General features: G+C 37.5%; 1 protein-coding gene across 2 annotated transcripts in view; it reads left to right on the top strand.

Moving 5' to 3' along the window:
* The window catches only part of NAV2 (neuron navigator 2), a 298,412-nt gene that overhangs the window by 102,184 nt on the left and 169,634 nt on the right, over positions 1 to 26,594 (top strand). The window contains exons 4-7 of one of the 2 annotated variants that reach the window (XM_070935079.1): positions 13,581 to 13,653; positions 17,311 to 17,596; positions 20,047 to 20,115; positions 23,432 to 23,589. In XM_070935079.1, coding sequence (XP_070791180.1) covers positions 13,581 to 13,653; positions 17,311 to 17,596; positions 20,047 to 20,115; positions 23,432 to 23,589 — 586 coding nt within the window. The remainder of the gene's footprint in view (positions 1 to 13,580; positions 13,654 to 17,310; positions 17,597 to 20,046; positions 20,116 to 23,431; positions 23,590 to 26,594) is intronic. The other variant, XM_070935086.1, reaches the window with a different exon arrangement.

Here is a 26,594-nt window from a genome sequence, read left to right as displayed (position 1 = left end):
AGTTTTAGTTTTATTTGATTTGTATACCGCCCTACTCCCGAAGGACTCAGGGCGGTGAACAGCCAACAATAAAATACATAAATACACAAAATTTAAAAACCCGATAAAATCAAATTAAACTTTTTGGCCCAGACAAATTAAAATACCCCAATAATTAAAAAACAGATTAAAATTTACATATTTAAAAAGGGAAGAGATCAGGCCAAGCCCGCTTGATGGAATAAAAAGGTCTTCACAGCCCGGCGGAAGGAGCGCAGATCCTTTGTTCAATTTAGGAATTGAACAAATCAGGAACAGCTGAAGATTGAAATAATAATTTAATTGAATATGCAATACAAAGTTTCCATCAGCATTCTATCGGCAATAAACTGGACCAGTTGATGTGGGACTTCATTTATTTGCATCTATGTCTTTAGTTCAGTGGGATTCATTTCTGGTTAAATTCACATAAATGTATTCTTCAAATCATAATGTTGCAGATATTTATTTCATTGAGGACATATATAAGTACTATTGAGGATCTTTACATGCTCTTTTGAAAACGCTGCTAAATAATCTTTGGAAAGAAGAGCTTTGCTTGAAATATTGGCAGTGTTCATATTGATCCCCCCCCCACGCATGCGCGGCAGAGACCCAAAGACCAGCTGGCTGGCAGGAGGTGCGTGCGCATACATGGTGGAGTTGGGCTGGGGCAACAGCTGGCGTGCCTGCAGAGAGGGCTCTGCGTGCCACCTGTAGCACGCGTGCCATATGTTCACCATCACGGCCCTAACTGCTTCATTTTCTGATAAAGATGAAGGCTTCTTTGCAGTGGTGAAATCCGAATTCTTTTTACTACCGGTTTTGTGGGCGTGGCTTGGTGGGTGTGGTGTGATGTGGCTTGAAGGGTGTGGCTTGGTGGGCATGGCAGGGGAAGGATACTGCAAAATCTCCATTCCCACCCCGCTCTGGGGCCAGCCAGAGATGGTATTTGCTGGTTCTCCGAACTGCTCAAAATTTCTGCTACTGGTTCTCCAGAACCTGTCAGAACCTGTTGGATTTCACCCCTGCTTCTTTGTCATTTCAAGAGAACTACAAAGAAAAGTGCTTTATGTTTGCATACTTAGAACAGTGTTTAAGAATTCAGAGTGGGTGCTTTACTTTATGCAATATAATAATGAGAACCAGGATATGACCATTGGTGTTCTTTATCAATCTACAGTGATGATGGTTGGTAAATATTCTTCCTTTGTATAAACAGCAGTGCTGTTTATACAAAGCCTTTTGGTTCTCTAACCAAAGCTGCTCTGGTTTATTTAAATATACTTCTATTTTTAAAATACTTCGTATTGACACTGTTCACACTTACATATTCAAAGTGAGTCACTCTTAAAATAAATTTGCATGAAGGGAGAAATAGTACATGTTTTGTTTTTTCCATACTTCTTTTGAAAGGTTGGGTAAAACTCTTGTTTGGCTTTTCTTTCTCACGAAATAGTAAAATAAAGTTCATGTAAAGCTTTTCATAATTGTATGCACATCGAAGACTATGTTCCTACGAATATGTAGACAATATTAAAACATAAATACTTCCATTGCATATGATATAAATTTCTGATCTCAAATTTAAAAAAAACGTTTCTTACATTTTAGGTATATATAGCAGTTTAGATGCCACCTGTTTTGATCAATATTTGTGGCAGCAATATTTAAGGTAGGCTTGTTCATCCAGAGTTCCTGATTTGAGATGGGCAGCTGTACAAGTTGAATAAACAAAGCCTAACAGGATCCAGAGGTGTTGCATCTTGATTACAAGTCTCAAAATTCTCAAGCAAATTACCATGCTGGCTAGGACTTCTCTGGTACTCCCAATTGAAGGGATGAAAGGGAAGGGATGTGTCTCCAAAATCTCTTGAGGCATGAATTGAAGAACTACACTCCCTGAAACATGTCTACTGATGAGAAGACATATTTGCATCCATATCTCAATGCCAAAATTCAGATTTTCCAAACACAAGATCCCAGGTTCAGCTGATGCTGGAAAACGCCTTTCAGCTGATGCTGGAAAACGCCTTTCTTTCTTTCTTTCTTTCTTTCTTTCTTTCTTTCTTTCTTTCTTTCTTTCTTTCTTTCTTTCTTTCTTTCTCTTTCTTCCTTTCTTTCTTTCTTTCTTTCTTTCTTTCTTTCTTTCTTCAATTTATTATTTATTTATTGAATTAATTAATTTGTTTGCTGCCCTCGCTGCAAGGCTATGGAGAATCACAGCCTATCACAGTAAACAACATAAAGCTAGACATACCATGGTCTGTCTTACTGTAAGAGAATTTCCTGTGTTATCTTCTAACCTAGTTCATGCTAATTTATCTTTCCATTTTATTTCCTTGTATTTCCCTGTATTTATTTGTCTCTTGCTGTAAAAGAAAAGGCCTCATGCTCTATATAAGCCCAGATTCCCTTTTCATGCTTTTTCCAAAAGTGATACAGCTGGCAAGTGAACTCATTAGTTTTATACCAGCAAAGTATTATGGCCTTCCTTTTATACAAACTTTCAGTGGAAATGTATAACAAGGAAAATCATCATCCTTAGAGACTGTGCTTCCTAAGGGAAATGAACACTGGTTCGCATTTAGGTTATTTTCTTGAAGTTAGATAAACAATAGCGCTATGGTGCTCCCCTCCCATATCAGAGTGAGCAGTTCCTTCTTCAGAATTAGGCATTGTGTACAGGGTGACTCTTTGTATTACCAGAATGATTACTGATGTTGACACAATGGTAGTAAAAATTATTTAAAGTCAAAATACAGAAAATGTGGCCTTTCAGATGATGCTAAACTACAACATCCGACAATGGTGAGAGATGCCAAGGTTTGTAGTTCAGAAAATTTCTCAAGGACTACAAATTTTACCCATCATTGGTTTATATCAGCTTTAAACTATTTTTATTTCTACTGTAGAGTAAAATATTTATTTATCCAGTTTAAGATCTGGGTGTTCAACAGTGCTTAAAAATTAAATAAACAACAAAACAAAATCACAAATAGCATTAATAGAAAGGAAGAAAGGAAACAAATAACAATGAACATAGCCATGAAACGGGCTTAACATATGTCCAGGGCCCTAGGCTTGACTACAGATAGGATCAATGAAAGCATTGCCAGACTACGTTGAGCATATCTTGCTTTGAAGAACTTCTTCCCATCATTTGCAGTCAAACATGGCCCAGCCAGCCCAATACCCAGCCATCATCAGTCACTTCCTAACAGTGGCAAATCCCTCAACTACCAAAATAGCATAGCAAGCAAGAAATCAGCAGGAACCAACTAACCATGTCAGGAAGCAGTGATGTAAGCCAGACAGCCCGGCACAGTAGCAGGTCCTCTCAGCCCCAGTTCATTGCATTTTGCTGACAAGAGAGTTTCACTTATACGAGAAAGCTAATCCTGTGAACTATATTCTTCCTTGAGTTGAGTAATAGCTGGAGATAGAAATCAGAGCTTAAGTATTAATGGGAATCATTATCCTTCCCAAGAGTAAGAATCCAGAATTTCCAGCCAGAATTACATTCTGGCACTTATTTCACAACTGCATAGAAAGTAAAGAAAGCCAATGGGGTAAGGTGGTTAAAGTGTTGGACTGGCAGTGGATAGATCTAGGAAGCAAAGATCTACTAATGCAATTGAAGAGGGTTTACTTTGTTTTCTTAGAAGGGAGCACAGAAACCCAGGATAAATGGAGAAGTGTATTTCTCAAAAGTAGTTAGAGGTTAGATAGAGGTTAAGTTAATTCATATTCATATTGAAATGAAGGGGCAACTATTTATTCACTATGGACAGGTTTGATTGCTTGGGCAAGCAGAGACAGGATTCTACCTTATGGCTGATTAAAAGGTAAGCTGATAATTCTGAACCATATTTAACCCATGTGTGGCAGCTTATTTCTGGGTAGCTTCTGACTGAAACAGAAATGATAGATAGTCTTGGACTATTGTTTACAAGAAAAATAGGAACATGATGAACTCCTTTCTTTTGGCATTGTCCTGACCATGGTATGAGATTGCTGTATGAGGTATGTCGCTTCTATTATTTCAGCGTCACTTTTCTCCAAATGTAAACTTGTGATGTTTATTTGGGAAATATTTGGGTGGAAAAGTGAAATCAACTGCACCAGTGATTCTAAGTGGTTAAGTGAACAATTTACAGTGTAAGTTGTTTCTGATTGACCTAGCATTTGTATTTCACTTTGCCAATCAGGAAGCCTTCTTCAATCTATCTTCCTTGATGATCTAGACTCCTACTCCCATAATCCTCAGTCAACCATTATGCTTTGGAGGAGTTATAGTGCAAACAGCTGTATTAGCTCTACATCCAGTTTGAGACAAGCTGAAATCAATATTTAGTTATTGTAACAATTATTTAAGCAATAAATAAATTGTTAGAAACTTAAGAATATTAACATTTGCAAACCACATGCTTTTGATATCTTGGGATGTTATAACCTTGTTATAACATCAAGAAGATTTGTACTACATTGAAATTCAACATATAGATTCTGATCATCTTTTGATTGCTTCTGAGTTCCTTGATGCCATTCCCCTTCATGTGTGGATATAATCTTTGGTTTCAGTTCACGTTTCTTCTTTTCCCTCTGTTCTGCCTAAAAAGTTGCCCTCAGCAGCAACAGGAAGAACATGACAAAAGTGGTTGAAAATAGGACAAGCTGCCAGATTTGTACAAAGGCTAAAGGAAAACATAGAATCTCCTTTTGGCAAACTTTCTTGTATTTGTTTTGGATCAGGTGCTGTCTTGGCTTAAATGTTACTAGTATTATCGTAAACAGAGTAAGTTTTAAGTATGGGTTTCCGCTACCAGAGTCTAAATCATATAATTCATGAACTTTTTCTTCAAATGGATAAAAAGGTATAAAAATGATACAAGTACTGATATGTAATTATAGGAAATGTTCACATACTGGTACTCACATTCTTTCAAAAAAAAACACAACATTTGCAGCTGTAAGACATATGTATACCACTTCCATGTATTCAAAGCCAGCATTAGGCTTTGCACAACACATAAAAGACATATTCCAAATCGGGTGTGTGTGGGGGGGGAGAAAACTAGGACCCAGACATGCCTGATTTTGGAAAGTCTGGGATTGCTTGGTACCCATGTTGTCCCTCTTCAGTCCCAAATAACATTTTAAAAGAGGGTGAATTCTAGAGAGTGATAAAATGTACTTCTCAATACTCCTGCTATAAGGAATCTTGCCTACAATCAAGTCATGAGCTAGTGTAGAACAATGGCTAAAGAGCAGAGATTACTCTTCCTCCAGCTACTGTAGAGCAGTGTTTTTCAATTTTGGCAATTTTAAGATGTGTGGATTTCAACTCCCAGCTAGATGTGCAGCATGCCGAAGCTGCACATCTTAAAGTTGCCAAGATTGAAACACATTGCTGTATTGAGCCTCAGGAAAGTCCCTAAACCTTCATCTATAAATACTAGTGCTATAGTAATTACACAGTGGTAGGAGAATTACTGGGATATAAGCTCAGCCCTTGGTGTAACATGAGAATAATGATTCTGGGCATTATTCATCTGAACAAGCACCAAATTACTCATAGAATGTAATGTTGAAACCATCTGATTAAACCCTTTGTCCAGCACAGGAACTCATCTCTAACAATTGGCGATTACCTTGATTTTTGAAAATCTCCAACTATACATGTAATTCTATCTTCAGACTGATATATACAGTCCTGCGTCCTTTTCTTAAGCTCTTGGATCAGAAGGTACAGGTGATATACATGTCATGCCCTAATTTGAATGACTTCTACTTCATCTTTTGGTGAAGGAGATTTACATTTTTCTTTGTAGACAGACATATACACTCCTTTGTCCACAGTGCTGAGCTTTAGGGCCTGCATAGCCCCCAAAGCTATGGCTACTATACATATATTTGATGAGTTCCAAATAAGGATGAAATGGCCATATACTGCAGTCTGGTGCTCAATGTGAGTAATGACAACTCTATGAAAGATGTGGGCCCAGGGATCAGTGGTAACATGAGCAAATTGGAGATGTAGATTGCCATGTTGTGCTTTCTCCACAAAACGTACCTTCTGCCTAGGAATACAGTATATCAATATGTTGATATCTTATTCAATTTTATGAAACAATGGAAAGCTCTTGAACAATCTCATTCTTTCCTCTCTCAGAAGTGACATTCAGCCATAGCACAAACAACAGTTAATCTGTTTTCAAGCTACCAAGATCATTTTGCCAATGATATTTCACTGTTGTCATTTGTAGAGGTACAGATTCACTCTGGCTCTGATGCAAAACCAACCTTATCATTTTCAGCAATCAGTTGTAATTTAATCAGAAAGATGTCTCTCTCCTCAGTAGCATCATCTGGGGAGCTTTGTGGACATCATTCTTCATAATGGTTGATCAGGTCAACTTTATACTTTTTAAAAACACTTCAGACTTTAAAATGGTAAAAGGTGTTTTGTTTGACATATCTTAATCCTTTTTCTTTTTTTTTCTTCCTAATTGTTCTCATAAGTCCAGGGTTCACTTTTCTTGGTTTTTTTAATTGCTAACCAAGTGTTGATCCTTTTGGTTGTAACAATAATTGATTGACTGCCTTGTCACTGCTGAACCTGATATTGTGGCCTGAGAAAGAGTGGCTGGTTCAAAGTCCTGGCTTTCATGGACTCACAGTCTCTCCTGGTTTCTAGCCTGGTGCCTTACCCACTAAACTGGTTTTCCAAGCCTATCCTAATTTCATACTGTGCTATGAATGGCCTCTATTTGATGGCTATTCTTTGCTCTGTGGCTGTTGTTGTTGTTGTTGTTGTTGTTATTATTATTATTATTTCTGTATACAGAAAGCAGTGAATAAATAAAGCTCATATTTCAGACACCTACCTTTAAGGCTGCTATTGTTATATGTGAAATGCCTGAGGCAGCCGTCAGATTGTCTCATCTCTCTACTTCAGCAGGGATAATTTACATGAAGTTGCTGTGCAGGAGATTCTTAGGAAAATGATATCATGACAACTGTCACAACAGAGAGTATTTTTCCTGTCTCTAAGATACAGAGCAAACATTCAGTGATGCCCTGTCTTTTTGTGATTTATAAAACCTTTGGAAGCTCAACTCAAGTACTACGAATTAAAACAGGGTGCCTGAAAGAAATGTGATGGTAAGATTTAGTAATTAGCTTTTATATTTCACTTTGAAGAGAGGTTGACAATTAAAAATACATAAATCAATACTTTTCATATCAAACATAAAATTAAATGCCTACTTTAGATATCCAGCCAAATGTACTTCTATTATTTATAAGTATTAAATATTTGGGATCAGTATAATGCACATGAAATACACACACACACAAACACACACACACACCCTGTTATAATACAGTCTTTGATTTCATATTTTGAAATAGTTAATTCTCCACCATCAATCATCATTTAAGAAGTTGCTATGGTATCCCATTCTAAGCCAATTTCATTTAAAAAAAAAAAATCTGCCCCAATGTTGGGAATGACTTTGAGTCCTCTATAAAGATTATCATATCTCCTTAAATTACTAATAAATGGTTAGTGGTAAGGTCTGTAAATTGCTTTTGTATTCCTTCAGTGGATTAAAAAAAAAAAAACCCAAGCAGGTAATTTCCAATTAGTATGTTCATTCAAAACTGCATATTAGAACCCAAAGCTAGGTGGGGAATATAATGGCCATACAGGGTTTGTGATGTATAAGAACTCACAGCCTGACACTTGGAGAGGGCAGGAAGAGATTTGTGTTAGAAATGCATGGTGTTCTAAATGCTACAGATGCAAGTGGCTGCTATAAACCTGACTTTTGCAGACTTTCATGTAGTACAGGTGGTGATGACCCTTACATCAATCAATTCTTCCTAGCATGGGATGACCCCAGATAGACTGGGGTACCAAATAAAGATTGAGGCTTGCCACTGGAATCTGGCATTTCTTGGCCTATGCTAACATTTGTTTTAAATGATGATTGGTGGGTAGGAGACAACAAGGCTCAAAGGCTCAAGACTGTTCTAAGTTACTATGGCTGTAGAAAGGGTGCTTTATGGCCCATAAAACACACCTGGACATTGTAAAATATCCCCCCTAAGTCAGATGATCGTGATCTGGGGTTTTAGAAATCTTTCATACCTACAACTGATAAGCACCACACAATCATGTCATTGCCATTTGCAGTCTTGACTGCTGGCTTTCCTAGAAAGTCAATGGGGAAGCCAGCAGGGAAGGTTGTAAGTGGCTGCCACCTGTTGAAAGGATTCCCTCTTATTTCTGAGGGCTGGCTGAACAAGATGCTTGCCAAAGGAAGATGATCTCCTTTGGTGTGGAGAAACAGAGCTCAGTAACAGAGTTGGAAGGGACCTTGGAGGTCATCTAGTCCAACTCCCCTGCTCACGCAGGAGACCTATACAAGGGATTCGAACTGCCAACCTTTCTGATCGGCAAGCTCAGCGTCTTAGCCACTGAGCCACTTAGGGAGCCGCCAAAGATCTGAACTCTGTTCCTGTACCCTGTTCGGGTGACACTTGTGCACTGACACACTTCCAGGTTGAAAAGATTAGCTAATGACATCACCATTGCTTGGGGGAAGCCCAGTTGGAGGCTCCTTTCATGTTCAGGGCAGGAGCTGAAGCTGTACCTTGCTGAAAGCATTCTCTTCCAGGAACATAGGAAAACTGAGCACCTTCAGTGGAGTATAGAGATCTTGCCCAAATCCTGAAAATCTAAGCTCCATTTCTACACCCTGCTGAAGATGTTCCTTTCTGATAGCAGAGGGGAGCTGAATTCCTTTGGAAGGTGGACAAACAGATCAGCTCAGATCCCGGTAGGCAGCTCTTTCCATCAACCCCCAGAGATCCCCCAAATCTGAGCAGAGAGTGGAAAGACAGCACAATAAAGTAACAAATGTGGGGTGCCTCAGGCAGGTCAGGGAGGCCCTAAGAAGCCCGTCAGAGGTTGCACACACATCGATATCCGCCAGATGCTGAATATCCTGCTTGGATTATGACAGGGAGAATATTAAACTCCCTGACCCCTTTCCTTTCATATTTCTTATCTGTTACTCCATCTGCTTAAACAACCTATGCAGTTGCTTAATGACTGCAACCAGGAGTGTTGAGATTATGGTCATTGTGGAATGCAGTAACATGGGCAGTCACGGGATGTCTCGCTTAATGGCTGCTTCACTCAATGACTGAGATTCCGGTTCCAATTGTGTTAATTAAGCAAAGACTACTGGTACAAATTGAAAAAAGCATACTGGAAAAAGAGATTGACACACCTTTGTTACTGTTGCCAAGAAAGTTTCATGGACCACAGTTGACCTGAATTCTAAGGAGACTTTTATAGCAGTCACATTTTAGATGCTATAAAATTATTTGAGAAAAAAGAATGAATGATAGCTGAGAGTGAGGAAGAGGGTACCAATACCGAAGATGTCTTTAGTGGCAGCAGCAAGGAACGAAATTTGCATCATGAGTCAACATCTGCAACTTTTGTGTTTGGATAAGATATGGATGTAAGAATATAAAGATGGAGTTTGCATCATGATGTCACTGTGTACATATTGACATTCTGACATAGTCTTGGTTTGACCTGAACCAGTCTTAATATATTTAGTAACATTTGCCAGACGTACTTACTACTGTACACTTGAAATATTTTATTTGTTTTGCTTTTTCCAATGCAGATCTTTATAGGATGCTATTATAACACTATATTATAAACTAATAAAACAGGCTCGCTATTAAAACAGTTTTTAAAAAATATACAGTCATTTTAGCCAGTAACAAAATATATATTGAATGATGATTTTTTTTCTTTTCTTTTTTTGCATAAAATCTGAAACTCTAGGTGACCAATTGAAATCACTTCCCATGTGTAGGTGGACACTCTGTCATTTCAGCTTATTTATAGAGCCCTGGGCATTTTAAAAATGCATTAAAACATGATGTTAAGCTACTTCACTGTGTGCAAAAAATAATAGTGAAAAATTATAATTTTGAAGAATAACAGCGATATAATTCAGTATTCAACAAGATACAATTCTAGCTTGCACTGGCAGCAGAACTAGGTAAAAATGAAAAGTGTACTATTTCAGTTAGAATGCTTGTGGCCAAAACATGTCAACCATGATAAAGAGGACCATGATAAACTGAATCCTGTGTGGGTTGAAGGAATAAAACCCCAGAATGAATGAAAGGGGGCAAATGTTTCTCTCTGCAAAAAGAAGGGGGGAAAAAGGGAGAGAGCTCAGGAAACTACGGGCCTATCCTTCTGTTACTGCTGCCTTGAAAAAATACCATGATAATTAGAAATCAGCATGAAAATAGAAATTTAATGCAAAAGAGAAGAGTGGAGATTGTCTGGTTTGGTAATAACACGTATCAAGTAGTTCTTCGAATTGTTGAGTACAAGCTGAGAATGAATAAATGGTGTGACATGGCTTGTAAAAAGTCAAATGCAGTTTTATGCAACCTCGAAATATAATTTTGACATCACCAGAAATAATAACAATTCCCTTATATTTTATACCGATAAAATCCCACTTCAACTGTGACTGTATTTTCAAAGAAGGTAATAAAAAAGATCAGGAGACTGAGGAACTGGCTATAAATAGTATGGAGAAAGGGTGAGTGTATTGGTAACACTTTTAAAGTACATAGAGAGGTGCTATGCAGAAGAGAGAAAAGACCTGTTCCTGTCATTTTAGAGTATCAAGCATGAAATAACTGGCTACACAAAAGAAGATTCTGATTGAACATTAGGAAAAACTTCATAAGAATAAGAGAAGCTTGTCAGTTTAGGAAGAGACTGGATAGCCATCTGTTGGAGATATTTTATTGGGGTTCTTGTTATCTGGTTTGATTCTTTTGGATTTCAGCTAAATCAGGGGTCCCCAACCCCCGGTTCGTGGACCGGAACCGCTCCGCAGCATGCCAGCAACTGGGCCACACAAACAAACGATGCCCCATCCGTGAGATGCAGGCAGCACATGAAACCACACTCCCTCTGGTCCAAGGAGAAACTTCTCTCCATTAAAACCGGTCCCTGGTGTCCCAAAGGTTGGGGGCCGCTGAGCTATATGATCGATCTAGTTCTGATTCTGTGCATAGCACAGAAGAAGCATAGGAGAAGCATAGCAATTGTTTATATAGTCACCAAACACAATAGTTTTGTATTGGAAGAGGGTCCTGGCAGTCTGCGTAGATGAACCTCTCTCTTAGGGGAGAAAGGCTGGCCCTTTATGACTGCAACCAGGCAGTAAGGTGACTTATGGAATAATGCTATGTATTCAAAGAGGACACAAAACATCATGTGTATGAAGTGCTCTTGTGTGAAACAGTTGGTGGGGTGATCTGAACTGAAATATGAATGCATGCATGTTTATACACTGAATAAAACAGGATTCTGACTAAAATTTATACTAAAGTATAATTGTTCTCGGTAGAGAAAGGCTGGGGAAGAAAGGCTGAGGAAAAGCAATGGCTGAAGAGTTTCCCAAGCAATAGCACGCCTAGGTATCACTAGTGGCAGCAGTAACTGAGGGTAGACAAGAAGGAGAACATGCAAGGAGGATGGTCTGTAAAATATAATGAATTATGACATTGGTGACAGTGGCTGGGAGGGAGAACAGATGGTACCTGGGAGCAGATGGCAGTTGAGAAGATGGTAGGTAGACAAGCCAGTTAACAAGCCACGTAGAGGAAGAGAGGGATGAAGCATAGTAGCCTTGCCCTGCTCACGCTGTACGAATCACTCTAGGACAGGGGTCCCCAAATCCTGGGCTGCAGCCCATTCAGAACTGGGCTGTGGAAGTGGTGGATGAGCATATGTGCAGCTCCACTTGTGCGAATAGAGCTGTGCACACACATTCACACGGCTGCTCGTGTGTAACCATCCCCTCTTATCCCCCCCACCCACCAGTCTGCAAAGCCAGAAAGGTTGGAGAATGGCTGCTCTAGGATCCCTCTATATTTTGTTTTTGCTGAAACCCAAAAGAACCAAACTTTTCTTTCTGCCTGATCATGGTTGAACAAAAATAGTTGGGCAAAGCTTCCAATGTATGATGGCTGTTTCAGGTTTGATATAAGAAATATTTTCCATTTGTTACATATCTCTAAAATTAATGTTTTCCAATCTTCCCATTTAAAAAAAGTTCTCAGTAAAGTAACAGAATTTCAGTTCCAGATTTTTAAGAAACTGGTTTGGATAATATTTATATTATGTTTATATTCGATTATGATCGTATTATGGAAGATAAACAGCTAGTTCTAGTGAGTGAGCTTCACTGTAGACTGGATTATATTATTGTAGCCTATCATCACTTGTCCTCACCATTCAGAGTCACATGTATTTACACGGTGGTAGAAGCAAAATATTACTATAGTTCTGGCTATGTTTGGATGGTCAGTCAAAGAAAACTGTTGAGTGAATTCTATTTCATTCTTTTGATCATTACTTTTATGCTGTAGTTATTTCATACAATGTGAATCATTTTAATGAAACCTGGTATTAGAAATGTTATTCCTTTCTAAAACAAAATAGTAAGTCTTTCACAGTTCACTGGGAGGAGTAGGTAGAAACTATCAACCCTTTGGTGGAAGGTATAAAACTATTGCTGTTTTCATGAAGGAAATGCCAAACTTTTATATAACTCATTTGAGTCTGTTCATCTTAGAAGAGAACCAAACTGAGAGATAATAATTTGCTTTTTAGAAAAAAATTGAGGAATAAATAAATGTTTAATTGTATGGTTAAACATGCTCTGGATTCTGGTTCAGGTTTGTATTTTTCTGCTATAACTTCTAGAAATTTTTACTTGGTGTTTTATTTCAGATAAATGGTATTTTCATGTCAAATAATTATAAGGTTATTGTTTAATTTTGACAAAGATGATATAAAACAATGAAAAGTTGTGCTTTTGCCTTGTGCTGCTGCTAGGGCATTGCTAGGAATGTTTATGGAGAAGTACTTTGCATGCTAAGCAATTCTTCTCATATCATGAGAATTATAAAAAAAAATTAAAACCTTAGCTGTAATGGTTAAGATAATGCAACTCACAAGAAGTTTTACACATGGATTTTATTCCAGCATAAGTAACCTAAGCCAAAAATGTCAGTCCACAAAAATGTAAGCAAGTAACCATGTTATTCAGGAAACATTGTGCTTACTGTACTTCCTTGGAATTAAAAAGGAGATACAAATATAATAACAAAATGTTCAGCATATTTAGCCAATAATCCAAGACTCTATCTAGTAAGGGATTGCTATCAGCATATGGGACCCTTTCTCTATCTGCTACTGTCCTTGTTCTCTCCATTTCTAGTCAAAGGATTGGTTGAAACTTCCAAGACCAATATTGGTAAATACAGGAGAATAATATATGAGATAAGGAATCCATTATGCAAATAGAATTCTGTTCTCAACATGAACATTTCATAGCCAGTTAGTTTCTTGTCTAATATTGAACAAAAGTACAAGTTAATTTCAGCACATTTAAAAAAAATATTTCCTCCCCTATCCCTTTTCTTTTAAGATTGAAAACATAGACGTGTGCCTGAGTTTCCTGGCTGCCAAAGGAATAAACATACAGGGACTATCTGCAGAAGGTAAGACTACTTTCAAATTGAATTTTATTATTCTATGGGAAATTTTCTATCTGCAAATTTTTATTTGGGATTCAAAATGTGCAGTGATTTTTAACAGGAATAGAATGAATGAAATAGAAGGAAATCTGGCCTAGACTGATTAATACTAACAAATCATAGCAATGATAATAATATACTGTTATCATAATAGTTATTAATTATCTTCGCTATCAGTGTGTTATATATTAAATAGCGAGCTGTTCATGCCTTAAGGGATTTAAATTTCAACATTCATCACAGGGAAAAGGAGGAAAGCATGATGAAGATTTAAGTAAACATTAGGAACACTATGTATTCAGGTCATTTCTTCTAAACCTTAGGTTGAAAGCTTCAAGTTTGGATTTAGAGAAAGATTTTGAACATACTGGTCAAATCCAATTTCAGTGTGATAATAAAATTTTTTTATAAATGTTTAGGGAGAACAGTCACATGATCAGGTCGATACAAGAGGCTGATGTGAAAAATTCTTAGATGGAATATTTCACAATGAAAAGCCAAAAAGGGGTAAATTATTGCATAAGAAAAAATGACTAGAAAGCCATGTAAGAACTATTTATGGAAAAAAGCAACAGAAATATGTTAAACAATGGTTGAATTACCTTATTTTTACTCAGATAAGTTAACTGATGGACTTTTCAGTAAAGAAACAAGCCATTCATAAAAATAGTTGCCTCATATGAAATCTTGATCCATTCAGTTCAGTATTATCTTCTATGGTGACCAAGGATAACTGTCTGATGTAGTCTAAGACTTCACAACACAGTGTCTCCCAGCCCCACTTGGGATGCTAAAATTAAACAGGAATACTGTATTTACATATCTAATTTGTGCTATATCCCTGAGCTATGGCCCATCCATTCTTTCTTTCTGGATAAGGCTGCTGGATATAAACAAGTAGGTTTCTGAACTTATTGGAATGCACATTAATTAGAATAAATTCACTCTCTTCCATCTCCATTCTATTTCTGTCCTTTCATTGTTTTCTTCATTTTATTTGTACCAGGGAAGAGTTACTGCTTCATTCATATTAAAAAAAAAATACTTTCACATCTGTTGGGATCTAATATAGGTCTGTTTCTGACAGTTTTAATAATAGGTATAAGTAGGAGACTAATTTTATTTTTGTAAATGCAATGCCATTTTGCCTTGACAAAATTAATGGCTGTTTACACTGACATGGATAATTTAGGTCAAAAATGCATTGTACTTCACAGGTAATGTAATTCACGCTTTGCTTTGCTTTGCTTTGCTTTGCTTGGTTGGTTTGGTTCTGCTTAACAAAATACTCTATGTAAAATTTTCTGGCTTTTATCACGTTGTGAGCATCCCTACTTTTATTTTTCCACACTGCTTTGTATGCTCAAAAGGTGATTGGTCTGGCATTTGCATGTTTATCTCAGTTCTAAGGTGAACTTTTACTTTCACTTGCCATTATATTTCTAAGCGGAAATCCATTTAAAAGAAAATCTTTCAAATAAACGGCAGTTAAATCTGCCACTGTGTGTTCTATCTCACATCTCTCTCACTAATCTCAGATGGAAATCAAGGTGAGACTATTTTTTCTTGGTTATTTATCTGTGAGGCAGGTTGCATGAGCTGTGGGTCTCCCCTCAAACCATGCAGTTTTTCTTTTCAGAGTACGTAGCACAGTTACCTTGACAACAAAAGCAGCCGCCCTACTATTGAGTTCACACAGCTCCTTGAGCCCGAGTGAATTTGAGAGTATGTTTGTATGTGTCAGCTGCCAGAACGCTTACGAAGAAGATTCACAACCCAGAAAAGTCCTCCCAGCTGACAGATTTTCTTTTTTCAGTTGTGGCACCCAGTTTGTAGCCGCCAACAGAATTCTTTGGCTCTGAGTATTAACTCTTTGATTACTGGAGAAATCCCAGTGAGATAAATATACTGTTTTTCTAGCTGTCTTCCATTCTTTGGTTGATTGTAAGGAGAAATATTGTATTTATGCATGAAGGTGAAATATTAAATGAGCAGACATGGCAGATAGCACTGTATTCTCAAATTTATATTCAAGTTAGTCTAGAATGATCAGATACAGGTTTCTGTGTTTCTCTGAATAGGTTATGAGGTTCATCATTTTTGAGAATGATCAAGTACTTCCAGTAAAGCCTGATTAATACTTCTCTGTATTATTCTCAGAATCTAATGACTCACGGTTGATTGGCTTGTAGGAAAAAATGTTCTGTTTGGGGTTAAATGTAAAATGGCACAAATGTACTTGCAGAAATTTTTGAACAAAGCCTACACAGTTTATACATACAAGTGCTCCATCTCCTTGTCGGTTTTCTGTGTTGTCTTCGTTTTGTCTCATTAGAGAGCTGAATGATTTCACATCTCAAGGAGAAAACAAATATTAAAATGTAATAATGGGGCAAAGGAAATTGAAGCAACCAAAGGAACTTCACAGCATGGAAATTTCCAAACTCCAGACCAAAAAGAAACTCTGTGCCTTAAAAACCGTGACATCTGGCAGTATTTTGTTTTAAGCTTAAAAAACAAAACAAAAAAACCTCAAACTCTTTTTTGTGGTTGGAATGGAAATGACTAGTTATACACTCACAGGATTGAAGCTTGGAGTCTGTGTATTTAAACAGCCCTAAAAGGGAGAAGGAGGTAGTAAGAGGAAGTAATTCAGACCAAGCTTGATGAGCCCTCTGTGTACAAAGTCCAATTGCAAGATGCCAGGTGAATTACCTCAGACTATCTCCTGAGATAAGAAGAAATACATTTGTAGAGTTCGTTGGAAGCACCATTTATGCCTTATTTTGGAAGCACTGGAACCAACACGTAACAAAGTCCAGTGATGGTTTGCTTTTCCCATTTTGGGATATCAGGTTTACTAATATCTCTGAAGAATCAAGTTACTGAGGCTTTTAATTGCATTTGTTCTTAATGGCATTTTCCTGTACAGTCAAGTCCCAGACTATTAGAGGTTTACATGACCCCTCTCACATGTTGAAAGTATGCATGAAAAGGTCACACTGGCTGACCCACTCCTGCTGCCGAGACACACCAAGCCTTGCCAATTGCCAGTTCCATGTTTGCCTGAAATAAATACAATGTGGGCAAAGATGAGAGACAATGTCTTGATACTCACATTTATTTGGCTTCTGTATATGTGGGGATATTAATTCTGCAGCTTTCCTAGATGTAGTTTTAGTAGGCCAGGGCATTTGTTCTCCAGAATATTCTATAAATTAGGAACAACAAATAATCCAAACCAAACTGTCAAAAGAAACAAAAAAAAAAGTCAAGAATTTGAATGGCGCTTTTTTCTTACCAGAATATTTTGTCACATATTTCCTTAACTTTTTCATTGAATACACAATTATTTGCCCTGAGTCTAAACTGAAGTTATCTGGAGGACCATGGCCACGAGAAGCAATTTATTTCTCCCTCTGTCTAAAAAGGGGAAAAAATATTAAATTTTTTTGGAGGATTCTTTTGTTTCTGCAAGGATTCTCTAATTTTATTTTGATCAATTGGATTTCCAAGGAGCCTGAGCCGAACAAAGAAAGTTGAAATTTAGCAAAACATTTGTTCAACTGGGTCATCATGCAATTTCATGATATAAATACTTCTTTTTAAATTGCCTTTCAGAGATCAGGAATGGGAATTTAAAGGCCATCCTGGGCCTTTTCTTTAGCCTATCGCGTTATAAGCAGCAGCAACAGCAGTCCCCAAAGCAACATTCGGAGCACTCTCCATCCCAGCAACCACCCACCTCATCCCAGCAAGCAAGCTCTCCGTCCCTCAGCCAGGTGGGACTACCTGACCAGCAGTTACAACCACAACCACTGGTGCCAGCTTCTCCTCAGACTCAGTGCCAACATCCCCAGCAAGCAGCACAGCTTCAGTTAAAAGCACAACCAGAAATGCAGTCCAGGTGAGTGGGCTTTTTCATCCCCCCCCACCCCCAACCATTGCTTTTCCAAATGCCAAGAGTTTCACAGCAAGTTATTTCAATATATTTGTACCTATAGCAGATGCACCTTGTAAGAAAGAAAGGGATCAGTCATTTTTTTCAAGCTGTCTTATGAGATCATATACAGGTAGTCTTCACTTAAGAACAGTCATTGGGACCAGACCTTCCATTGTTAAATGGTGCAGTTGTAAAGCAGAATGTCACATGACTATGTTGCTTAGCAACACAGTTCTAGTTACTATCATTAAGTGAGGACTGTGTGGATTTTGAAGCAAACCTCACATGACTGTAATGTCCAACTTCCTGCCGGTTTCCCTTTGGGAAGTTGGCAGGGAAGGTCGCAAATCATTATCATGTGACCTTGAGATGCTGTGACCATTGGAAAACAAAGCCAGTTCTGAAGGGCCTGGATTGCTATCATGTGACTGTGGAGATGCTGCAGTGGTCAGAACTTCAAGGCCCAGATATAAGTAGCACTTGTTCAGCATTGTCACAAGTTTGAATATTAGCCAAACAAGTGGTTGTTGAATAAGGATCACCTGTAATTGCTAATACGTCTTTCCAGGCTGATAAGAAATCTTAAAAGGGTGATGAAAAATCTCAACATGAGATTGCACAAGTATTCTTTCTTATTATATGAGATTTATGAGGTGTCATTCAAAGTTCTATGACTTAGGGCGATCTTGTAAGTTTTCAGCCATTGTTACCATTTTCACTTTGTTCTTTTAATTTTTTTTAAAGCTGTGGAATGTTCTATTTTAAAAATAATAATTCTGTGTATTTCAAACACTCTGAAGGAGCATTCGGTGCCATTGTGCTCATGGACACTGTAAATAATACCTGGGTGTCTGATCCTGGCAGTCGGTTTGAAAACCAGATCAATTTTGTAAGGTGACAAAGCAAAAGAATATATACTAGATCCCATTGTTCAGCTTTTCAACAATTGAGCAGGGGTGGGGAGAACTGCATTTCAGGCCTGCGGGATGTTGGCACTCTGAACAGCTGATCATGCAATTACTGTTTTGCAACTGGACTCCATTTGTGCAGTCTTAGCGATTGAATTGTAGGGGAAGGACCTGTATGCAGAAAAGCCACATAGGCTTGGGATTCCAGTCATGGGACTAGGTGCAGAAATTGCTTTCCAGAAATATGTATTCCTTAATTGGGCTGGAATGAGTGTATGCAAAATCCAATACGGTTGTGGCTACTGACAAGAGAATTCCTTCTTTAATTCTTTACACAACTGCGTATGCTTTATTCTACTGTCATCACAGTCAGGTAATTGGATCTTCCAGTGCCTGGAGATGATTGGATTTCCCAATGTTGTGTTTCATGCTTTAAAGCAGTTGCCAGGAAAGAAGGAAGAATGCTAGCCCCATGCTGATTCCTCATTGAAAGCCTTCCCCATAAACAACTATTAGTTTTTCAGAAAACAAAGAAATATACAACATGGGGATACCTGACTGTTTAACTGCAAAATAATAGTGACTCTTAAAAGAACAGGATCCCGATGCTTTTGTATTTCTAATAAAGTGGCTGGGGCCAGTCTTTTTAAATGTACCTCCCTCTGAAACATTCAACGTATCTTTTCATATAAGAAAAAAGCTTACTTGCCTACAAGAAATATAGTTAGCGTTATTTTCAGCATAGCATAGCACAATACCTATCTTTGTCAATAACAAAATGAACCTGGAGAGGGGGGGAGGGAGAGGAGGGGAGGGGAGGGGAGGGAGGGAGCACAAGTGGTGTTCAGCTGGTTCAGGCCAGTTTGCCCAAACCAGTAGTGGAAAGTAAGTGAATACCACCCCAGGGAGGGAGGGAGAGAGGGGGAGAGAGGGAGAGAGAGAGAGAGGGAGGGAGGGAGGGAGGGAGGGAGGGAGGGAGGGAGAATATGAGGATCATACACATTAAATTTTGCCATTGCTTTTTTTACTTTTTACATGATGAGGTTTCCTTCAATTCCTTTTCATGAAGCTTTCTTTTGCAGGCACCCTCATGTGGTGAAATTTGGTATTTATTACAATAATTAAAAAAATAATTCTCTGATCAGCACCAAAATGTACTCAATTATATGGGGCCTGCCTCATCATATTATCCTATGGGGGGGTACCATTTATTTTTACAATGTAAATTCACTTGTGACGTTTGGCAAAAAAAATATTTGATTGTGATATAAATGTGCCGGCTCAAACTCTACTATCATTGCTTTGGTACATAGAAGGTTTTTTTTTTTTTTAGTAAAGTATCATGTCTAGACATTTGACTGGGGTGAGCAACATTATTTTCTCCTTTGAAAACATCTGGATAAATTATTTTTCCATATCTTTTAGCTCAGAGACTTTCTATATTAATATTTCTTCTTTACTCACTTGCATCTTCCAATATTTTTTTTTTCCTTTCTTGTTGTACAGTGCATCACCCAGGGACTCATCTCAAAGCAAAATCATCCGATTCACTCTCGGTCAGAAAAAGAATTCTAGGTTAGCGTTTCTTCCTCTAATGTAAAGCATGGATAACCCCATTTGCAACAATTCCAGTCTGCATGTTTCAGGCCTCACCAATGCTTACCTGTTGATTTTAAACCAAATATTATGAATAATCTGAGAGAACTCCTTTTGATTAGCTGACTGATTAGTGTCCTACTTAGTCTCTTACTATTTCCTCTAAATAAAGGCATTCTAGTAGCTGTTTGGTTTCTATTGATCTTTATATCAGGATATATGTTATAATAATGAATGTGATATACCCAGATTTATTACTACTGTAGCTTGAAGATGGGTAACTCTCACTGAGTAGTGCTAAGATGTGAGATACAACTATGCAGAGAATCATAGGGTTGAGAGGGACCTCAGAGGATTTCTAGTACATAATAGTAATGCAGCAGTCTATGTCAAATCTGAATCATATTTTTGTTTCAGCTTATTAAAATGCAATAGGGCACATTATTAGCACCAGTCCCAACATAATATGCTTGTTTGGGAACTTCTTCGATGTGGGCACCTGAACTGCCAAGGCACAATGCATGCATTGCTGTCATGCTTTCAAATCCAGGGGATCCCAAACACATAGAAGTTTTTATGTATGTGCAGCTCCTCCCACACAGCTAGATTTGTTAATCACATCCTTTCCCCTGTTTTAACTTTCTTTCTAATTACTCTTTATTGTTGATGCATTTAAAGTCCTAATAGTTTCCTCAACACTAACAAATAGCAGTGAGGATATCTCCTATGTCAAGTGATGGAATGCAGTGGCATACATGCCATCTTTTTTCTGGATGTCTTATAATAGCAAACTTCTAATCTGCCTGGGAATGAGTAATTAGGTTTTCAGTCCATTTATTTTTCTCTGATCTTTAGAAATGCCTATGTTATTTATCACAGATTAAAGTTCTTGTGACAAACTTTAATAGAAATGCCCCATAAATCTGTATTTTGGAATGCACCATTATGCTATGCCTTTTTGTCCACAAACTGCAAGATATTACTTCTGTTCTGTAATTTATCTGCCTCCTTCCCAGTTACCTAATTCACTCTTTGGTGCAGAAAATTGTTAGATTTTTACAATAAAATATCCATTCCATCACTCTTGCTTCACCGCCATTACATTTCTCTAGTCTGTAAGTTCAGAATATCTTCTTCAATTACAGTCAAATTGGACACAATATGAGACTAGAAATTAGATGATTGATAGATAGATAGATAGATAGATAGATAGATAGATAGATAGATAGATAGATATGAACAAACTGAAATGGAGCCACGCAAGAAGAAATCTTTAGGAGATATTTTGAATCAAACTGGACAATGCTTCTACCTGTACATAGTAAATCTGTCTTTTGAAATTGTCCATGTTTGGGTTCTTGAGAAGGAATGACTTTATGTAGTTTATTCCATTTCATATGATTAGAAGCAGATATGGGAGAAGTGTTCTCAGCTACCAAGCAAACCTAATGGGCAGATATGGATTGATATAAATTCTGTATTAAATCCATTCTCTCCAATGTTAGCTCTGCATGAATGCCCTCGCTCTAATCAATGCCAGCCCCACCAAAGCATGCAAAGTGAAAAAAAATCTTCTTTTTTTGTTCCTTTCCTTCTAAGTCTGTTCTGACTCCACCCTTAAAAGTTTTTATTTGGGTCTCCTCCTTTATCTAAAGCTGTTTATGTGTGCATTTGTGATGACTGCCACGTACAATTCTCTAATGGTTGTCTTAATTGCTTACCTTGGCTTCTTCTTCTTCAGAAGCATCTGAAAACAGAAGAACTCATCTTTAGAAAAAGCAAGTCTCGTATTCTGTTTCAGTATCCAAAGTAGTAGAGAACTAAAGATGTTGATTTGTGTTTGAACATGTTATTAATAAGCTTTGAAAGCACGTGCATGCATCTGCTAAGGCTGACCTGTCTTCTTGCCTCCCTTTTCTCTCCTTTCCACTTCCTGGTCACTGTCTAGAAACTGTTGGGAAGGAAATCTTGTCAACATTTCTTTTTTAGAGTCATAAAAATGCTACTGGAGTAACAAAGATTTGTAATGTGCTAATCAGAGGGAATTATGGTTATTTCTCAAGAGCATTGCATTCCGTACTCAGTAAGAAAAATGAAATTAGTTATTATGATAACTGAAAACACTGATACATCAAAGTGCTTTCTGGTTAAAAAGGTGTTAACTGCTGAAAACTTCTGTACTGCACATACATTGTTGCCAAATGAAGATGAGATTCTATATAACTTGATAAAAAATATGAACATTAAGCACACAAACATTAAGACATTAGCCACAAATACACATATCTGGAAATCAGTTCCACTGAAATGAGTGAGGCTTGTACCAAAGCAAAACTGCTAAGGATTATGCTGCATATTTTCACTGAAGAGCACTGAATATCAACTCTAGAAGCTGGTCTTTGAGACAAAAATGTCTATCTGTCTGTCTGTCTATCATCAATCATCTGTCTATCTATCTATCTATCTATCTATCTATCTATCTATCTATCTATCTATCTATCTATCTCTATCATTTATCTACCTAATTCTCTAGCTGTCTGTCTATATCTGTCTCATCTATGTCCCTCCCCCCTCTTCCCCTGCCCCCCCTCTCTCTCAACATAATAATGTCTTAGTTAATGTTTATATAGGTATGAACTTACATAAGGATTCTTTCAATTAAAGCCTTCATTTGTAATTAGCATATACTTAGGTTGAGAAGAAATCAGGTCACTAATGACTGTGTGGCATGTTGCAGCCTACATATCTAGATGCAGAAATGTGCACAGTCTCTGGGTTTCATTGCAGAAGAGGTTTTCTACCTAATGCATGAAGATTTGTATAACTAGAACAGAGAAGCAGGAAACACTATCTCAAGGAGATAAGATTTATAGTTTTTCACAAAGACTACCGGAACTCTTTAAAGCAGAATGTTTTGGTCACAGCAGAATCAAACATTTAGATTTAAACATTTTGATGCCTAGATATTCAATGTCAAACTCCAGTATCCAATTTGGAAGGGATGTGAAATCTCCCATACAAAAACACTAATCAGTTTCCTACAGTTGGAAAAAGCAGATCCAGGTACATATATGCCTAGGCAGCTAGTTAGAGAAGCTTTTGCACTGGAAACTGCATAGACACACTAGAGTTTTCATGGAGCTCTTCACTTGGTCAGTGGTCTTTGTAGAGAAGGTAAGCCCTCCTCCATTTTGATATTGGATTAAACCAATATCAAACCAACTGAACTAAACCAACTCCATCCACATTTGGAGAGCAAGCCTGTTTACTAATTTCTTTTTTACTCTGAAAACAGGCTTCCAGGTCCTACCACGAGGATTTCAGCTGCAGGCAGCGAAATAAAAACTCGTGGCCCAGCAAGTGCTAACAATCGGCGCAGCCAGAGCTTTAACAACTATGACAAATCCAAGCCCACAAGCCCACCTTCCCTTCTTGCAACGAACAGTGAGAAAGGTAAGTGAACCGAATGTTTTGCTGCATGTGCTGTTCTCAAAAGCTGAATAAAAATCTGACCAGATTTTTTTTTTTAAATGTAAATAAATGACACAATTCAGCCAGAGTTAATTATTTTCAAGCATGTTTAAAACACAACTTAATTTGTCCAGTAGACCTTTTTGATATGGTGCTGTGTAATTTTTGGAAAGTTTACATGTTCTCCCATTCTTATTTTTCTTATTCAGTAAGTCTGTCATAAGAAAATATATGACACATTTACCATATATGTATTGTTTAAGAACTGAATAATATATTTTTCATGTAGGTTAGTCTGTATGTATCAGATATACTGAAGATATTGGAATTGTACAAAAACTTGGGAGTTCAGAGAATCTTACCTTCTAATTTATATTAGAGGAAATTAGCTGGTTGGATTTGCTATATACAGGTAGTCCTTGACTACCCAAAATTTCTGTTGCTAAGAAAAGAAGTTTGTTAACTGAGTTTTGCCCCGTTTTACGATGTTTCTTGTCGCAGTTATTAAGTGAATCACTGAAGTTGTTAACTTAGTAACACAGTTGTGAAATGAATCTGGCTTCCTTATTGACTTTGCTTGTCAGAAAGTCACAAAAGATGATCACATGACCCCAGGACACTGTAACTGTCATAAATATAAGTCAGTTGCCAAGCATCTGAATTTTGATCACGTGATCATGAGGATGCTGCGACAGTTGTAAGTGTGAAAAACGGTCCTAAGTCACTTTATGTGCAATTGAAACTAGTCACTAAATGAACTGTTGAGGACTACCTGTATGAAGAATAAAAACATTGTAGTGAAGAATGACATCAAATTGCTTCTCCCTGATTTTTTGCCCTTTCCCACTTTGGAATGGAATGTAATGGAATAGTTGGAATGGACCTTGGAGGCCTTCTTGTCCAACCTCCAGCTCTGGCAGGAAACCCTATACCATTTCAGACAAATGGTTGTCCGGTCTCTTCTTAAAAACTTAACAGTGTTGGAGCATTCACAACTTCTGGAGGCAAGTTGTTCCACTGATTAATTGTTCCAACTGTCACATGAAGGCTAACACCTGCTTTGTGCCCATTTTAAGAGCTATTCAGTTCCAGCCTTTCATGATGCATTCTTCTCCCCTCAACATTATCATAGCCCCTTGAATTCAAAACAAAAGTCTGAAACAATAATTGTGTGTTTTGAGACCATGTTCTGGTGAGGGGGAGTGAGAGGTATTCAACAGTTGAATATAATATATATATAAGATGATAGGAAATTGCCTTACACAACATGATAGACCAGTGGTTCTCAACCTTTTCTTCATCACGGACCCCCTTTAAATACCTTTTGTGGCTGGATCCCCAAGACTTAACTCAAGATTTAAATCAAAACATTTTTTCAAGCCTTGATGGACCACCTGTGATGACATCACACTCTTCCCCCTCCCCCCCAGATGTCCGCGGACCACAGGTTGAAAACCCCTGGGATAGAGTTTTGTTCTGTCTAATCCATTTTGTACTAATTCTTCAGGCCTTTAGCTAGAAAGTTTTTCAATACAACTGGACATTCCGAAACATTCATCTATGGTCTGAAGAGAAAAACATGCAGTTTCATTCACTTATTTCAGAAGTGTTTTGTCAACAAAAAAGGGGCGCCTACTGAGAATAATTACTTGCATCTAAAATTAATGCCTACTTGCTACGATCAGATGAACAGAAAAGCCAACCTTCTTTATGTTAGAGTTCTTAAGAGATCCATTAAAAGGATTAAAAAGAAATCATTCCCATTAGTCCTGCTAATTCTAAATTTAGCTTTACCCGTGCACTCTATTTTGTCACTAGAAAATAAAGTAAAAGTGAAGATTGAAATGGTATGCATTGCATATAAATTTTTCTGTTTGAAACCAGCTAGCTGCAGTTCAACATAACTGAAGCAGATTCCTTGTTAGTCTATAACTTTTCTCACTACCATCCATATAGTTTTGTTTTGTTGTTTGGAAAACGCTATCAGTCCAGGGAAGTAGCAGCAGAAAATCGGTCCCTTTGAAGTAGCATATCCTTAATTAAGAGCAGCAGCAAAAGTAAACATCTCAAGTGCATCTCCGGTGTTTTTGTATAATAAATTAGCCTGTTGACTTCTACTCCCTATTTTCCATGGAGAGGATGAAGGGATTTTGAATGCACGTGATTTAAATTTAATTTCAAGGACCATTGAGTACAGGGTTGATAGCTGTAAATGTGCTGTTGTGTTCTATTGTTACATAAAAATGAAGAACTCATTATGAATGCAGATTTTATATATATTCTTAAAAGGTGCTCTGTTGAATTAAGCTTACTGAAAATGTCCTTTTATTTGAGTTAAAAGGCTGTAAAATACGATTTGGTGTTTTATACATTTTAATATAATGCTAGTTTCAAAGGGTATAAAGTATATATTTATTTAATGCATTTATTGCACAAAGCAATATTGTGATTTACACAATAAAGCAAATTAAAATACAAAATTAAAATTCATTAAAAAATGCAATGTGATAACATATGATTTTCAGAAATATCCAAATTATGATCCAAAATCATGCATAAAAATGAACACGTACTTTTTTTTTATTTATTTATATGGCTGCCCAGCTCACTCTCAATGACTTCAGGCAACTTACAAAGATAAAAACCCAATATAAAAAACAATATAAAGCAATAACCTCCCAAACTCCTGTTCACAGGAGTTTAATCAGTCAATCAAATAAGTCACTTGACGGGCTCTGTCCCATTCTGGGTTACCCAGGCCCATTGACAAAACCAGGTTTTCAGGGCCTTGAGAAAGACTGTCCAAGTGGGAGCTAATCTTATCACTACAGGGCAGTGGTGAAATCCATTTTTTTTTTACTACTGATTCTGTGGGCAGGGCTTGGTTGGCATGGTGTGGCTTGGTGGGGGTGGCAGGGGAAGGATACTGCAAAATCTCCATTCCCACCTCACTCCAGGGGAAGGATACTGCAAGATCCCCATTCTCT

Source organism: Pituophis catenifer, unplaced genomic scaffold (genome assembly GCF_029215685.1).
Source record: "Pituophis catenifer annectens isolate HBS135680 unplaced genomic scaffold, rPitCat1.0.hap2 SCAF_1, whole genome shotgun sequence".
NCBI classification, from domain to species: Eukaryota; Metazoa; Chordata; class Lepidosauria; order Squamata; family Colubridae; genus Pituophis; species Pituophis catenifer.
This window is presented reverse-complemented; position numbering and strand designations above follow the sequence as displayed.